The 16,129-nt window shown below is 36.8% G+C and overlaps 2 protein-coding genes across 3 annotated transcripts; one reads left to right on the top strand and one right to left on the bottom strand.

Annotated features, from left to right (window-relative positions):
* Window positions 1-146: 146 nt before the first annotated feature.
* LOC146484008 (suppressor of SWI4 1 homolog) lies at window positions 147-11,367 on the bottom strand. Of its 2 annotated transcripts, none has more exons than XM_085105331.1 (15): window positions 11,230-11,367; window positions 10,950-11,105; window positions 9,500-9,601; window positions 8,768-8,818; window positions 7,288-7,365; window positions 6,618-6,710; window positions 6,410-6,486; window positions 5,485-5,592; window positions 4,736-4,862; window positions 4,367-4,445; window positions 3,281-3,335; window positions 2,808-2,882; window positions 2,004-2,086; window positions 1,185-1,274; window positions 147-528 (listed from the first exon to the last, which is right to left on the bottom strand). In XM_085105331.1, exons 1-15 carry the CDS (start codon window positions 11,245-11,247, stop codon window positions 293-295), a joined length of 1,428 nt encoding a protein of 475 aa, XP_084961457.1. In that variant the 5' UTR covers window positions 11,248-11,367; the 3' UTR covers window positions 147-292. The 2 variants fall into 2 exon arrangements, with proteins under 2 accessions (XP_084961457.1, XP_084961458.1); XM_085105332.1 differs by having other exon boundaries at window positions 1,185-1,271.
* Window positions 11,346-16,053, top strand: LOC146484007 (uncharacterized). The gene is made up of 6 exons (XM_085105334.1): window positions 11,346-11,560; window positions 11,693-11,950; window positions 12,457-12,540; window positions 13,825-13,976; window positions 14,898-15,072; window positions 15,838-16,053. The coding sequence occupies exons 1-6, from the start codon at window positions 11,410-11,412 to the stop codon at window positions 15,915-15,917; spliced, it is 900 nt and encodes a 299-aa protein (XP_084961460.1). The 5' UTR covers window positions 11,346-11,409; the 3' UTR covers window positions 15,918-16,053.
* The last annotated feature ends 76 nt before the right edge of the window (window positions 16,054-16,129 follow it).

Below are 16,129 nucleotides of genomic sequence, written 5' to 3'. Positions count from 1 at the left end.
AAGGCTGAAAAAATTTCTTTGACTCTTTTTGTTGGTACCACCAGTCTGTGCCACGCCCCAATTATATGGGATTCCTTTCACATTGTCAAATAAACATTCCCGTCATTTTGATCTAGCACTCCTCACACTGCGATGTGATACCTTGACTTCTTTCAGGTTATGAAATATTGGGAGTTCGCGAACACAGACTCCTTTGATCGCTTCCGATCACTCGTTCGTGCGAACGAGAGAAGAGGTGACAGGCTATTGGTACGACTGAACAACACTCGGGGAGTTTGGGACGCCATTATCATTACTTTTTCGACTTTCTTTTTAATTTTACGTTCTTTCCTTTGTTCCTCATTCCTTTCTTGAGTGCCTTGAACTTCACGGATTTCTTGATTTTTCTATCTTGTTGTTGTTTTCGCTGTTCTGTTTCTTTGGCCGATTTCTTTGTTGTTCTTTTGTCTGTTTCTGAGTGTTTTCTCTTTTTCCCTGGCTGAGCTGTTTCCTTGGGCGTCCTCCTTTTATGGCCTTTCGGGAAGAGTTCTAAAGTAAATATGTTAATAAATCGGTAAATCAATCACTCAACGTAATTCAATACAAACATTTAGGAAGTAATATATCAAACAAGAGGAAAAGTGGTTTGAAAAAACGAAACGCAGAGTGAAACAGTCTCTCGAGTGTTTGATATAGCTTCTCAAACAATTACAATTCTTGGTCAGGAGAAATTCAACGTAAAACTTCACCAAATTTAAGAATAATTTGATCACATTTCCAAGCCTCCTTGATTGTAGTGATTTCCTGTGTTTTCTCTTCATTAATTAGTAAGGATTTTAAGAAATTGTAATCTTAAACGAATCCAATTTCTGGTAATGCACTTTGCGCATACAAAATAGTTTTTCGGGTGCGTGAAACGCGCGGCTGAACATAACACCGATATGAACGCATGCCTGGGTCTGAGGTAACAGCTGTGAGCACATTCAGCATCCTTTGGCTATCGTAATAAAATTATTTCCATTTCGGAGGGTTTCACTTTTCAAAAACCTCCACATAGACAGCTTTCGGGACGATGAATTTGAAGGCTCCTCCCTGGAGTCTCTCCACCACATTCATGACAAGTTGTGAGTCATACTTGGTAACAAGATTTAGTACTGTTTAAATCGCGCGTGTAGTTAATTAGGCCATAGGCCACCGTGACTTACCGGGTTCGGGTTCCTCACCAACCTCTTGCCTGTACCAATCAGCATCATCACTGTCCATGACGTCACCTGTATCCATGGCCACATCATCTACTAAAGAATATTGGCTAGTTAGACACAAGGATTTTTCGGCTCATCTCTCAGTCGCATCCAACGTTGCTCTTTAACTATGGTAAATTTCACTTCATTTTTAGACTGTAAATTATCAAAACTAAAGCGAAGTTAAAACCAGTTATCTTATCAGCTTGAAGGAGCGTTTACCGGCTAAATACAAACTAGGCAGAAGTTTTCTATATAAAGCGCAAAGAGACAATGTGACTACTTCGAAAGTCGAATGAAGACTACAGGGTTGGTTCATGTCAAAAACTACCCTCACATTACGACATTCTGACTAAATCACTGTTGTTGTTGTTGTTGTTTTTAACTGTTTACTAACGACATTTTAATCCCATTGCTCACCTCCATGGAGGTGAATCCACCATACGGAAAATAATTACCTGTGATCATACCCTCCCTCCCTACATTAAAAAAAAAAATAAAAAAAAAAACGCCTGATCGCAGGTTAGGAAAATGATGGCGGCTGTACATTTTACCGCAATACCTTGCGAAACTTAAACACAGCCAACAGACACACAGAAAACCTTTTTTTTTTTTGCGAAATTCGTCCCTATACTTCAGTCCAACAGCATTGTGTATGCTAGGTTTGAAGGTTTTTGAACTTTTCTGTGCGTTCTTATTAGCGTTTTTAGGATTTTCCTATGACAAGAATTATGGTTAAATGCACCAGTCGCCACCTTTTTCGGTGCAGTGGATTAAACCAACCTTCATCATCATCATGATCATCATCATCATCATCGTGTTTCTCTAATTTTTGTTTCTTTTTTTGACCTTCAATACTTCGAGCTCTATGGAAAACAAACAAGCGAAGGTAGTATTTTTTTAGTAACTTGAAGTACAAAAGACACTTGCTAACCAGCAGTAACATGGAGCGACATCAGATTTTAGTTTTTCATTCGTGTTCATCGGGATTTTTTTCAAACCACAAAAAATTGAGAGGGGAGCCCTTTGCCTTTTTTCTTCATATTTTTCTCCTCTATCTTTCCCTCTTCACCCCCTCACCTATGATGCAGGTGAAAGCTATGGCTGTGTTATTCTGAAGTTTCAGCAGGGCTTTATCCAGTTTCTGATTAACAAACCTTGGGTCTTAAAAAAGAACTGTTCTATCTAAAGAGTTCAAGTAATATATCAAACACGAGACACAGTGTTTCATCACATATCAAACACCGAGAAGAGAGTTGAAAATACGACGCGGCGTAGCGGAGTATTTTTGACGAACTTCGGGGTTTTTGATATTTTGATGAAACACTCTGGCGAGTGTTTGATATAACTTCTCAAAGAAACTGATTTTGAAGGGGAAAATTAAGGATGCAAAAACAAGGAGTTTTTCATTAGATGTTCAAACACGTCACGGTGCATGATTTCCTTTGTCTTTGGCTTTTGAACTATTAATAAGTTTGGGAAGTACTTTTCATGATCACTAACTCGCTGTACATATAGCTACATATTCTAGTTGGTGGTTAATAACAAAACAACAACAAAATTCAACATTTCATGGCCGTGACTAACTTGTTAAGAGCTTTCTCTTTTTCTTTTCTCTTGATGTTCTGTTGTTGCATCTTCTTTCTCTGCTCCTTCAACTTCCTGTATGTGAAGAAAAATATTTAGACACCGACAGTGAGTGTTTGTTAAAGTCCTATTGTATATTGACAGACCATTATTTTGCCAAGCATAACTTTGGATTAGTGACCTGACAAAAAACATAGCAACAAACCCAGACATACAAAAGCTGCCATCCCTAAAAACACTTTGAAATCATTTTGGTAGATGTGTTCTGGTACTGCAAGAATTATTAATGGTTTGAGAAGCTACATTGTATATCAAAAACATGAAAGAGTGTTTCATCCAATTTCCAAACACCTCGAAGTTGGTTAAAAAAACTCGGCTGCGCCTCGTTTTTCCAACCTACTTCTCAGTGTTTGTATGGTTATCGGAGGAAACACTCTTCCTCATGTTTGATATATTACATGAAACTTGGCTACCTTTTCTCTTCTCTCTGTTTTTTCATCTCCTTGATTTCTTCGGGCGTTTTTTTAACTTGGTGAAACAAAAATAAAAAAAGTGTCTGTGATCAAAATAATCATCATTAGATAACTAAAGGAACTACAACTTTACACATTTCTTGGTAGTCTACAAAAAATGACAAAGCTACTCACAAATTTAAATTTATAATTTAAAGGTGCGTTTAGCTATACCAAGCTAGATTTCAGGCACTCCACTCAAATGATGGGAAACAAATAATCTAAATTCAACAGAAGGGGTTAAAAATCCCAACTGGCTAGAAGCAATTCAATTTAATTCAATTCAATTTATTTGCCATTAACAAAAAAATACAACATAAATACATTATAGACGACACACAATATTCTTACTATTACAATATTCATACTTGACTATTTACAATATTAAATGAGTTAAAGGCTAGGAAGCCTATATAGAAGCCGCGGGCTTATTAACTATAGGCTTCCTAGAACTATTGGATAAACCATAGAAGTTAAGGGTACTGATTGAAATTTCCAATTAATTTAAAAAAAAAAAAAAAAAAGGAAAGGAAGAAAAAAAAGAAAAGGTAAAGAAAAGGTGTGTAGCTCAACAAAGAGTCAATTTAACTTAGATAGAAGGAATTTACAAGCACCGCGAGATAGAAGCAATTTACAAGCACCGCCAAAGAATTGAACTTGGGGCTAGTTACGTAGAACAGCAAGTTAAGTTAGAGCGGGAGTTGATTACAGTCATGTCTGGCACCCTGACTGCTCGGCCATACCACCTCCTAATTTTCAACAACAATATGTCAACTCTGCTGTATAACATTAACAATAATGTTATCATAATAAATTTTTATTATGACTAACCCTGACAAAAAAACATGCAAAAAAGAAACAAATAAAAAAACCACACAAACAGCACATAAAATGTTCGAACATTTTGTTTTTGTTTTTTGTAAGGAATCTTTCTAGTACTTAAGATAACTTATGTCAGTGTAAAGCGTAATAGTTTAATTTTTGAACTTTGCAATTCGTGTGGAAAGTAAATATTCGGTAAATATGTGTGCACATGTAGATTCTCACCATATTCATGAAAAAGAACTTCGCCTGAACACATTCCTTCTTCAATTTTTACAAGTTGAAGGCTCAATCGAGGACCAAGCTGAAGCCAAAGAAAAATTGCCATTGTGAGGTACTTAACTTCCTTTAAAACTCTACATGTATATTAGTAAAGAACATTATGCACAGCTCTACAAATCATGTACTTATGCATGAACATGGAAACACTGGGAGAAACGTCCAAAGTATAATATCTACAATAATTATGTAGCATAATATTAAAATTTTTTTTTTGAATCCTTTATTGCTAGTAGCAGTATAAAATACAAATGAATGCAACTGTTATCAATACCAACATACAGACATTTTAGCTTCTTTTATAATTTGGCATACCTCAGTGAGTCTGATAGCACTCTGTTGTGCCTTGACATTGCCTCTTCCTGGTACATTCTGTGGTAACATTACCCTGGAGTCAGCAGGTTCTTCACCTTCACTCTCAGAACCATATCCACACCCACCTCTAAAATACAAAATGCATGCAGTAAAAATCAATAGTTAGACAACAGATCCTAACAAAAAATTTGGTACCCTGGTCAAACAGCTTTTCTTTCTTCTTTCTCCTCAAACAGGATTGAGCCATGGTTCATTGTGTTCAAATTTGTTTGAGAAAAAAAGAAGACAGGAAATTTTTGGGATCAGGGTATATGTCACAAGCATTGGACAGATAGAAAACCTGAATCCCCATCTGTGCACACACTATTAATAGCTAATCCTTCTTTAACTTACAGCTTCAACAAGAAGTTTTGGTGTAAACAGTAAAGGTGATCTGGCTTTGAAAGCATCGACAAACAAAAAGTCTTACGTATGACAATGTTAAAGAATGGGGAAAAAGTAATAATTAAAACAGAACTTTACTTCATTACTGACAGTGATGTTTGGTTCATACAATTTTGAACCATGATACTGTAATTCTTTTGGAAACTTTAAATACTATCCCTTTGCAGTAGACAGAAAAAAAAAGCACACTCTTACAACCATCATCAAGTCAGAGCTGTATATTTTCAAATTTTAAAAATATAACACTGACAGTTGAATAAAAATGTAAAAATTAAATTAAAACAACAAAATAATTAAATTATAACCTCAGCACATAATCACTGATATCACTCAGCTGAGACATGTTGGGAAGTTTTGTTTGGATCAGTTTTTTGACTCCTCTGCTTATCCCAATGGGAGCAGCTTGGATGTTACTGCAAGGAAAAGAAAGGACATTGGAAAAATAATATATTTAACCAATCAATTTCAAGAAATCTTTGTATTATAATATAGGTACATAGATATGCTAGCCTCACAACACTAGCTCCTCAAAGTGGCCCATAGTTTGTTAGCTATAAATATCAGTGAATACTATAAAAAAGGAAGATAAGCTGACAGACTTGTATTTCAAATCAGGGGCTTGAAACATCTAAAAAAAACTCTCTTATGCAAAAGACTCCAGTCCAGCTCGATCCCTATCCAACAAAATGTACTAACTTTCTTTACAATCAGTGAATCAAACAACAGGCATGTCCATGTGCGCGCACGGGAGAGGGAGCAGACAAAACAGAACCCTGGTCCCCCAGGTTGGTGTTTGCGTAAGGCTAACAACCCTAGCTACATGTACCCTTAAAATATACTAATTTTTGTTACTGAAACCTCACAAGGGAGATTATGCAGCCCAATCGGGCTATGCATGCCCACGTTCCTCTTTAAAATTCCCCACAAGCCTGACTTACTTGACAAAGATCTGATTGTGTACTCCAGTAGACACTGACTACATTTCAAATACTTTTTCAAAGCTGCTATGATTTGATTAACAACATCCATACCTTATTTTTCTGGCTATAAAAATATCAGGTGAGCACATTTAGAGTTTAAGTCTAGTAAAGGAGGAACATTTAAATAAAAAATCATTTTTGTTCAATTTATTTTACATTTTCAGCTTCTAAAGAGGAGTGTGCTGCTCCACTGCCATTAGGAGAATCTTATGATACTTTTAAATGCTTCTGAGATCCTGGAGTAACTTACTAATGCCTGAAGTCAATAGTTTTTGTATCTGCATTGTAGTTTAGTAGGACACATCTTCTGATCTCTGAGAGTTGCACCTTTGGTAGAAAGATGAAGAAAGTAAGCACCTTCGAAGTAAAGTTAGATTAAATATAAATTATTAAAGAATGTACAGATTACAGTTTGAGTACTTTAACCTGCAAGTGTTGTAAATTAAAGAACACTTTACCTTTTGAACGTTGATGGAAGGAAATAAGTTTTGGAACATAGTAGTCATCAGTTTCATTGGAAGGCTGTCAGTAGAGAAACCATTCAACACCAACTGAAATAAATAAATTATATAAAAAATAAGTTTAGCACTGTAACAAACTTAATAAAACGCAATAAAGTTTATTGTGGGTAGTTCTCTTAGAGAAAACTGGTAAATACTAATGTTTGGTTTTATCAACAGAGTTGATAACTAAAGTACAGTAATTTGTGGCCACTGTAAAGAGACTCTAGTGTTGATGGTCCAAGCATTAGCCTTGCGTCAGAGCGCATTCCCACTGATAAAGGGCTAATGTGCGAAATGCCACAACATGTAATATATATTAATGTGGCTGGTACAAAATGCAGGGCAAATTTCATAGGACCCTGTGCTACTAATGCGTATTAATTAAAAGCAAGCTACTGTCTGCAGAAACTGTCTTCTAGCCCTTCATGAATATCCTAATTAAAAATATGTTTTGGGATAAAGTTCAGGGTTAGAACAAATGTCTAGCTTGCCCTTAAACTCTGGTAGCACTGTGACCTGTACATGAAATACAATCTTGTCACATGCAATGATTTAGAGAAGAACATCATTCTTTAGTCTCATTCATCACAGATGTCATCAGTTATTTAAATTATTTTGATCTTACCAGAGGTGGTTTCTTGAACTGCATGCCAAATGTCTTGGGTTTTTTGAGCAATGACACCACATCCTTCGTCAAAGAATACTGCATTTCCATAAGGTACAAGTGACAAAAAAAGACTAATTTTAGCTCACAGTCATAAGTCAGAAAAGTTAAATTAACTATCAAACAAACATTTACTAAAGCATCATTTTGAAAGCAGACAGATGATTGGAAAAAAAGACCCATGGTTATTTTCATATAATTCATGATTCATCCTTGGGGAAAAACAAAAAAATTGTCCAAGAAAGAGCATCTTTCAGTGTCTAAGGGGAAAACATAACACTACTAACTTGCCTTGAATAACATATTCAAATGAACAGTGATTTCGTTGCTAAATATAATTATAACTTAGAAACTGACAACCAGCAACACCATAATTTTGTGCATGCCTGTTTATTAATATAACTATGGTTTCAGAAATTAATTATTTCTTTTTAAGAACTAGACTTAGGCATTGTTATGTAAAGTTACAGGTAAGAACCAGTCCGCCCTCTTTTTGACTTAATTTATAAGTAATACCAGCAAGCCATTCTCATATCAAAGTGCATTAATACCTGGTATTTGTTGTTTGTCTGCTTTATTGCCTTTCTGGGCTGATTTGCTCTGACTTTGCCCTTTTCAGGGATATAACATTATTCCTTTTACATGAGTTGAAAGGACATATGAATTGGGTCTTATAACAATTAAATAATAATACAATGTATAATACAAACCAGAGACTGCTATCATTATAATTATTATTCTCAGAGGCAGAATTGTATTACAAAGTAACATCCTTATTTTATATAGTGTTTATTTTTGGTCACAGATCTTTGCATCTACAGAAATCAATACTGCCAATGAAATATAAACAGCTGCTATAATCTTATACCTGCCAACTTTTTCTGAGTCACACACATGAGATTTTTGCCTCGTCATGAGCGGGATTTCCGAAAACGTCCGAGCCACTTCCAAAGATTTCCAACGATTTTATGAAGACTTCCAAAGGTTGCTGAGAATGTCCGAAGATATTTGACAACCTTTAATTTGAACACTTACGATTTGAACGGATTGTAGACATTTGAAAGCTTTTGCGATTGTTATAAAGGGCAAAGAAATAATACCTAAGAAATCTGAAATGAAATGAAGCTTTTTTAAGAACAACTCGTCCGGATTTGTGAGTCAGGCGTGAGAAATTGTCCTTGATGCATGAGATCGCTGTCTTTAGTCCACAGGCGTGAGACTCACGTATAATACGTGAGACTTGGCAGGTATATAATCTGCTTAGTACACTATTTGGAATGCATATTTTTTACTATAGTCATTCAAACACAACAGGCTGGTCATAGCTAGGTAAACAAATAAACACCATGTAGGTTACCAAAAATGTTGAAGTAATTCAATTAATTTTATACAATTTAATTAATTTTAGGCCAAACAAACTATAAATCCTTTACACAAGTACCTGTTGAATTTTAAAAGTTAGGGTAGGTCCTCTGGGTGTACGGCAAAATCTCTGAAATCAAACCAAGCCAAGACAACATGAACATTAACATAACCATGTAAAATTATATACAGAGCAATGTAGGTCTGTCCCTATCAGTATATTAAACTACTAGTCTTCTATAATCACAAGTGCTGCAACCTGACTACCTAAAGTACACTACTCACTGTATTGTATAAATCTGCAATATATAGGGCATAGTTTTGGAGACGCTTCTGGCTTTTTGTATTCCGGTTCAGGTATAACTGAATAGACAAAAAATCAGTTCCCAAAAATACATGTATGCATTTCAGCCTATTCAAATCAACCTGAAAACCTTCCTTATAGGACACAGTTCCCCTTATAATTGTGAGTAACCAATAAATTTCATTTTTTCTGCCTTCATGAATGTCAGAAATCAATACTATTCTGTTTATTCTTTAAACAGAATACATGTAGGTCCCAAAAGAACATGTCGATTACTATCTATCCCATTTCTTTCTATTTCCAGAATAGTGCCAGAGTGTGTAGCTAAAAGGTGCACAAATCTAATTAAAAGGTGCATAATCTAATTCCTTGAGGTAGATTTTAACGTTGTAAACTTCTATTATTAATACACATAGATAATTATAAGTACTGACCTGTTTTGAAAAACTTATTATAATGGTGTGTTTTGGGTATTACATGTAATTTTACTGTTTACAACATACATACCAAATATGTTCCCATTTCAGTTTTTGATAGCATCAGTAAGTGTGTGACACCAAGGGGACCAGCAACATGCACAAAGTCCTTCACAACATTTTTCTTATTCACCTGTTCATTGCAAGAAAAATGCAAGAAAAATAAGAATTTAAGGCTGCAAATTTTTACAATAAAATATTCCAGATCAAAGACAATAATAAATACAACAATAATGAGCCTTGAGAAGGAGTTCCAGAGGGAAACCAAGTGCTATGGAGGGTAACAAAACAGGTTATCAGTATACACATGTAATAGAGCTATTTTCAATTGAGTGTTGAAAGAAATTCACATTTTCCTCCTTTTGCTTTAAACTCATTCAACCAATGAGAAGAAAAACCAAACCAATCATGACTTGCTCACATCCATTTTCCCATGCTTGACATAGGTTATAGTAATCATGTATTTGCTTTGAGTCCTGATTGTTTCATTGCGTTGTTTACATCAGTTCTGACTGATCAGAGTAATTAATTAATGTCTCCGGGTTTGGGTTTTACAACAGTCAACTGAAAACCACTCCAACTGAGATGGTATGAATCATCTTACTCAACTACCTTGACTCAAACAAAAATATTCTTTATGGCCAACGCCTGCATTTTGGCATTTAGGCCCAGTTTGTTCAAGAAAGGATTACTCTACCCAGTGGAAATTCACTATTCAGTACTTACAAGTCATTTGACCTATTGGATAGTGACACATCGACTCAATCTAACAGGTTTCTGCTCTTAGGACAATCCTGGCCAGCGCCATTACTCGCATACCCCGCCATTACCCCTGTCAGACGATTTTAGTGTTCCAGTCTCCGAACAAACCTCCTCCTCTGCTAGTTCCGGTCCACGCAGGTCCAGCCGTTCAACTCGCCGCCCCGCTTATCTTAGTGACTATGTAACTTAGTTGTGAACTGTGTAATTAACTTTCGTTTTTGTTTGTCTCCTTAAGCTGTGCTACTTCGCCAGTGCGCTGAGAATTTTACCCATTGCACACCTGTCATTTTTCCTGTAGTTTAGCTTCGCCTTGCTTTGTTGTTCCTTTTTTTTCTTCATTTGTAAGCGAGAGGAAGAAGAAGTCACGCCATTACTCGCATAGTTTTATTGTTGTGCATAGTTCACGCTTTAGTTCACACCATAGTTCGCATATCTCTATTGTTACCTTGGTTACCTGTTCGCTTCGCGAGTGTGTTAGTTTTGCATTTTGATTCTCGGTTGAATAAACGTGGACGCTCGTTCGAAGTTTCTGCCTTAATCATTGGCACAGGTGGATATATGTTGTGGTTCAATTTTATCCTTGGTTTAAATTTTATTACCCTTTGTTTTGGGGTATGGTAATGTATGATAATGAGTTTAAAACAATGGGAAATAAAAATTAAACCAAGGATAAAATTGAACCACAACATATACAGTAATCACAAACACTGTGTGTTTACCTTTAGCTTAGTAGCAGTGTAGGGTTCCATAACACGCCTGATGTCAACTTCAAGCTTTAACACAGATTTCCCCACCTCACCCCGGTGCATAACAAAACTGTGAGGTACTTTGTTAACTTCCTCTTCAGTCACATCTTGATGTGTCTTTCTTTTCTTCTGGAAAACAAGAATGGCCGGAATGGAATTAACAAGAAAGTTCCACTTTGAAAACCCTTGAAGAAAATCTAATTTTGCGGTTAGAAAAGAACATTTAAGCAACCATGTGTTTTATTTAGCTTACCCTACGCGTTTTTCCCATTCTGGACGTATTTCTGCACGTGAATTTCAAACAATTTCTTCTTCTCTTGGCAAAGAACGAAAGGATTCACAACACGCGTGCAAGAAAAAGCAAGAAAAGTTCCAGGCGTTATCCCGGAGAGACTGGTATCCACTCTACCAGTCTCACGCGGTCATAACCAATATGGCGGACTTTTCGAACAACGCAAACAAATTCGCAGACAAACAAGAAACGGTGTCAAAAGGGGTAGCGAAAAGGAAATATTTGCTGCTGGACGACGATTTAGAAGGAATAGAGTTCGAATTAAAAGATAACCCTGTAAATAAAGGTTATGGTTAGTACTTATTTGCATTTTCTCAGATTTTAGAAGAAGTACCTTGTAGAATGATCATGAAACCTCTTGATCTTCTCGCTTGTATTCGTAGTAGTTTAAGATTAATAACAAAATCCTTATTTTACTTTCCAGCTCCTATGAAAATCTTTAAATTATCAGAAGTGGAATCTGTAACTTTGAAAAAATGGGGAAGCATTGAGAACCTTGAGGCTGAACGGGAAAAGAGAAAACAGAAAAACTGTGATGTGGAGAGTAGAATAGAAGAAGAAAAAAGACATTTCTGGGACCGCGGAGAAATATTCGAACCACTCAAACAATTTATGGAAAACATAGAGCTGCCTGCAGAAAGAGTCTCATCTTATTTTAAAGAAAAAACTGATGACGTGCAAGGTGAGTTGCATTGTCAAGGAACCAGGGACAATAATCATCAAAGTAAGTTTAAAAAGAGGAATAAGAGTCAAGAACAGAAGCATCAGAAGCTAGCAGCGGCTCAATTTCTGCCATTTTGTCAATTCCAGTATGTGCTTGACTGTGTGTGTGTGGGGGGGGGGGGGGGGGGAGGGGGGCGTGAGGGGGTAGTAAAGGTGAAGCTTCTTTCTCCAGCCAGTGGCTGGCAATCATAATAATGTACCCTACAATAGATGAGGCATTTAACTATTTTCTTAGGACTCTTATTTTTCTTCTTAAACTTTCGCCCATTTTAGTTCTCCTTCACCCCAGCTCTCTGCCAAGGAGTCAATGTCAACAAGGATATCTGAGGTTTTGTGCCAACATAAAATTCTAAAATTCAGTGTGGCCCCCTCCCATTTGGGCAGGAGTTAAGCAAATATTCATGGCTGAAATATTTGCACAGTAATTTTTAGTGAATGTACCTGCTGATAATTTGTCATTTCTAGTGATCAGTGGAGAAGAGGAACACCTGCTTGACTGTGATGTTATTTTGTGCTTTTGTGACTGTCTTCACAGTGCTCCTCCTGACTGTAAGTACAAACCTAATAGGTTTTGTCTTGGGATGTGGGATCTGAGGGCCGGGATTCAAGATTTGGGATTAAAATTATGAACGGCACCATCCTGGGAGACCCAGGGGCAGTCAGTCGAGGGCGGAACTTTTATCGCACCATTTCGCTCACACCCAACTGACTGCCCCAGGGTCTCGGAGGATGGAACAGCACATGACATTTTATGATTTTACAAGGTAGGATTTGGGAAAAATACCTATATTCATTTCAATAATCAGTTTTAGCCGGAATAGCGCCGGTTCTTAGTATTGAGAAGATTATAAGTCTTAGGTTATTTATTATACATAGGTTATTAGCCATGGCAATGCTGCATTTTGGTTTTCAGATGAAAAATAGTGAATGAGAGGATGACATTATGAAGCCTACCTAACAACACTTCTTCAGCATTTTCACAAGTCGCAAGTGACCACCACATTTACATGCACGCAATACCATAAAATGTAATGCATTTATACACTGAGTGTAATGCTCTTCCTTGATCACCACCGTTCCTAAGCAACAGGTTTTCCACTTTTCCTACACTGAAGAGGAACAACAGAAAAGGGGTTAATCATGTGGTGGGAGAACTATCCTGTTTTGAGCCACCGCTTTGGCTATATTCCAGCTTGCCCATCCTGCCTTATCCTGTTCTTTCTTGACAGCTGTCCTTCTCCAAGTCTTCTTTAGTCTCTCTCTCATCCTTCAACCGTCAGGCTTCACGTACTCATTCTCATCTTCTCTCCTGAGATCATGGCCTGACTAGTTCCACGTCCTGGTGCAAGACAAATTAATCTAAAAATGATGTAGTTGATCTGACTACAATAGCCAGGAGACTATTGTATTGCAACCCTTTTTAAAAAAGGGGTTGCATAACGAGGCAAAGGTTGCTGTATTAAACAGGATCAAGGTCTGTAAACAAGGCCCACAGGGTTCGTATGGGTCATGGGAAACCTGAAAAGTTGGAATTTTAGAATTTCATTTTCCAAGCCTGGAAAGTTATGGAATTTAGGTGTGGGTCCTGTGATGTTTATTAAAAAGTACAAAATAAATTGGGGTTTTTTGCGAAGAAAATAGTAAAAACATACCCAGAATGAAAGATGATTTTCAAGAAAATGGTCAAATTTAGGTCATGAAAAACGTGGAGAAGTCATGGAAAAGGTCATGGAAAGTCATGGAATTTCAAAAGCTCAAAAGAGTATGAACCCTGGCCCAGCCACACCTCCCCACCCAAGACCAGTGAATTAATTTAAACTCTTGTTGTTTCAGTTGTGGCACGTAAAATATTGAAGGAGTTTCCAGAAGCAAGACAAGTTGATAAGGAAACACCTTATAATGAAAGGCGGAAGATGGGACACTTTTCCTGGACTGTCAGCAAGTCTTTAGAGAAAGTTGTTGTGAATTTATATGTAGTGCATAAAGTAAGTAAACATTTTATTCATTGGGATAAGACTTCTCACTCCAGTGCAGCTGTTCAAAATAATGTAGTATGCGAAATAATAGAGATTTAGAATCGCGTTTACGCCAAAGGGCAACGTTTAACGTCATATTCGCGTTTATGTTTTCTTTGAAAAATGAGTACTGACATAGATGAGAACAGTACAAAAGTCTGGCCTTTCATGCTAATGCAAAACTACTCCATTTTTGAAAACTGAAAATAGTGAGTAGCAAATGTAGGATAAACAGGGTTCCATGGTCATCTCTTCCATTTGCTGTTTATCATAAACGTTTATTCTAAATCTCTCAAATGTAAAATTCTAGAATCTTTTAGTCTGGGCAGCTGGCGATTTTGTTTGAGTGGTTGGCAGTCAGCCACTCGGAAAAAGCTACAAGAGACCTTTTACTGCCAGCTGATCTTTGTACTTGGAGTGGCAAATACTTGAGCCTGTCTGACAGCACACCCGCATAAAAATTGCGCCAAAATAAGAAAGCCAGCACAAAGACTTTCAAGTAGATTTTGAACACATGCATAGTATGTGTGAACAAATGCTTGGTTTTATCAGTAGAGTAGATAAGGTACATGTAATTTGGCCACCATAAAGAAATTTGAGTGCTGATGTTTCAAGCATTCGTCAGAGCGAATCTAATTCAACACCCTAATCTCTTTACGGCGGCCAAATTATGTTGATAAAACCAAACATTCGTTTCCAGTTCTCACCGATGCAACACCACGGTTTCTTTAGAAACTAAACCCTAATACCCAAAGCCATATAGCAGTTGTGACTTAAGATTAGTTCTCCTGGCTTGTTCTTGTGCTTCCAACATAACACTGAATTGATAAAGAACATTAATTTTTCTGTTGTTACGCGGGTTACGTTAGTAGATGATCTTTATCTTTTCAGTGGAAAAGTTCATCTCAAAGACAAGCATCTGCATCATTGATCAACTTTGATGCGCTCGCTCTTGCCTTGCAAAGATTCTCAGCTCTAATGTCCGAAACACTCAAGAATGAAAGACGACAGCCTAACAGTGTAACTATTGGGACTTATATACCATACAGAGTGGACTCTGAAACATGTGAGTTGATTGCCGAGCATACAATTTAGATTCAAAACAGCCTGGTTGGGTTTTTCAGGCCCCTTCAAAGGTTTTAGTTTTTTTGTTTTAGTGTTTACTTTTGTGGTTAGAATTTATGGGTTTAATACGAACTCACAAAGAGACCAGACGGCCCCTTTTGGAAACTTCCCAAGAGTTTGCAGACCCAAGCAGAGTTTTTCAAATCTGTTTTCTATCGATTAATTGGTGGTCGTTTTTCGTGCGAACTAGCTCAATGTTTCTTAATCTTGTAATTTGAATGCTAAAACATTCAAAATTATTAAAAATCGAATTTCTAGCAACGAACTCTATAGTTTTTCGGGAACTTTGCAGAAACGAGCTCACCAGCTGCCAGTTAACTCGATGGGTCATTTGGTAAAAGCATAAAACAGGTATCAGATCTCACTGACCCAAGGCTGTTTGTTTGTTTAATTCGTTTCGTTTGGTTACTGTTGCTGTTGGTGTTGCGCGTTTTGGTCAACTAAAACGTGCTTCCGAAGACATCAGTTTCCGCTAAAGTGTATTTCGGAAGTTGACTCCTAGTAGGAAACGTCAGCCCTACGATATAACATAAAAAACTTGCTGTCGTTTCGCAAAACTTTCCGGGCACGCCGTCTGCTTTGTAGGCCAATCATATATCTTATCCTGTATATTTTAGAACAGGTACCGATGAAAGCGTTATGGCTACAAACTCACGGCTGATTTCAATCTCTCTGTTAATGTTATTGTTTTCTCTTATCTCGACAGTCAAAAGAATTCTTGAAGACAATATGGAACTCCCTGTCAGAATCTATACCAATGTAATCAAGGTTTCGAGATCAAGTTAAATACTTAAAAAAAATTAGAGAAAGTAGCAAAATCAAGAAAAGGAAAGAAAGAAGTTATGTGTGCCACCAGCGCTCTGGTCTAAAGTTACTATATATAGTATTAATAAAAGACTCATGCTTTAAACATCAAAATAAAAAAAAAAGAAAAGAGTGACGACAGAAAAAGGCAATTCTAGAGCGTACGAGAGTTGAGTATGGTGTTCTGGCAAAAT

Source organism: Pavona decussata, unplaced genomic scaffold (assembly GCF_977016875.1).
Source record: "Pavona decussata unplaced genomic scaffold, jaPavDecu1.1 SCAFFOLD_37, whole genome shotgun sequence".
In the NCBI taxonomy this organism is placed as follows: domain Eukaryota; kingdom Metazoa; phylum Cnidaria; class Anthozoa; order Scleractinia; family Agariciidae; genus Pavona; species Pavona decussata.
The sequence above is the reverse complement of the archived record's forward strand: the minus strand, read 5'-3'. Positions and strand labels throughout refer to the sequence as shown.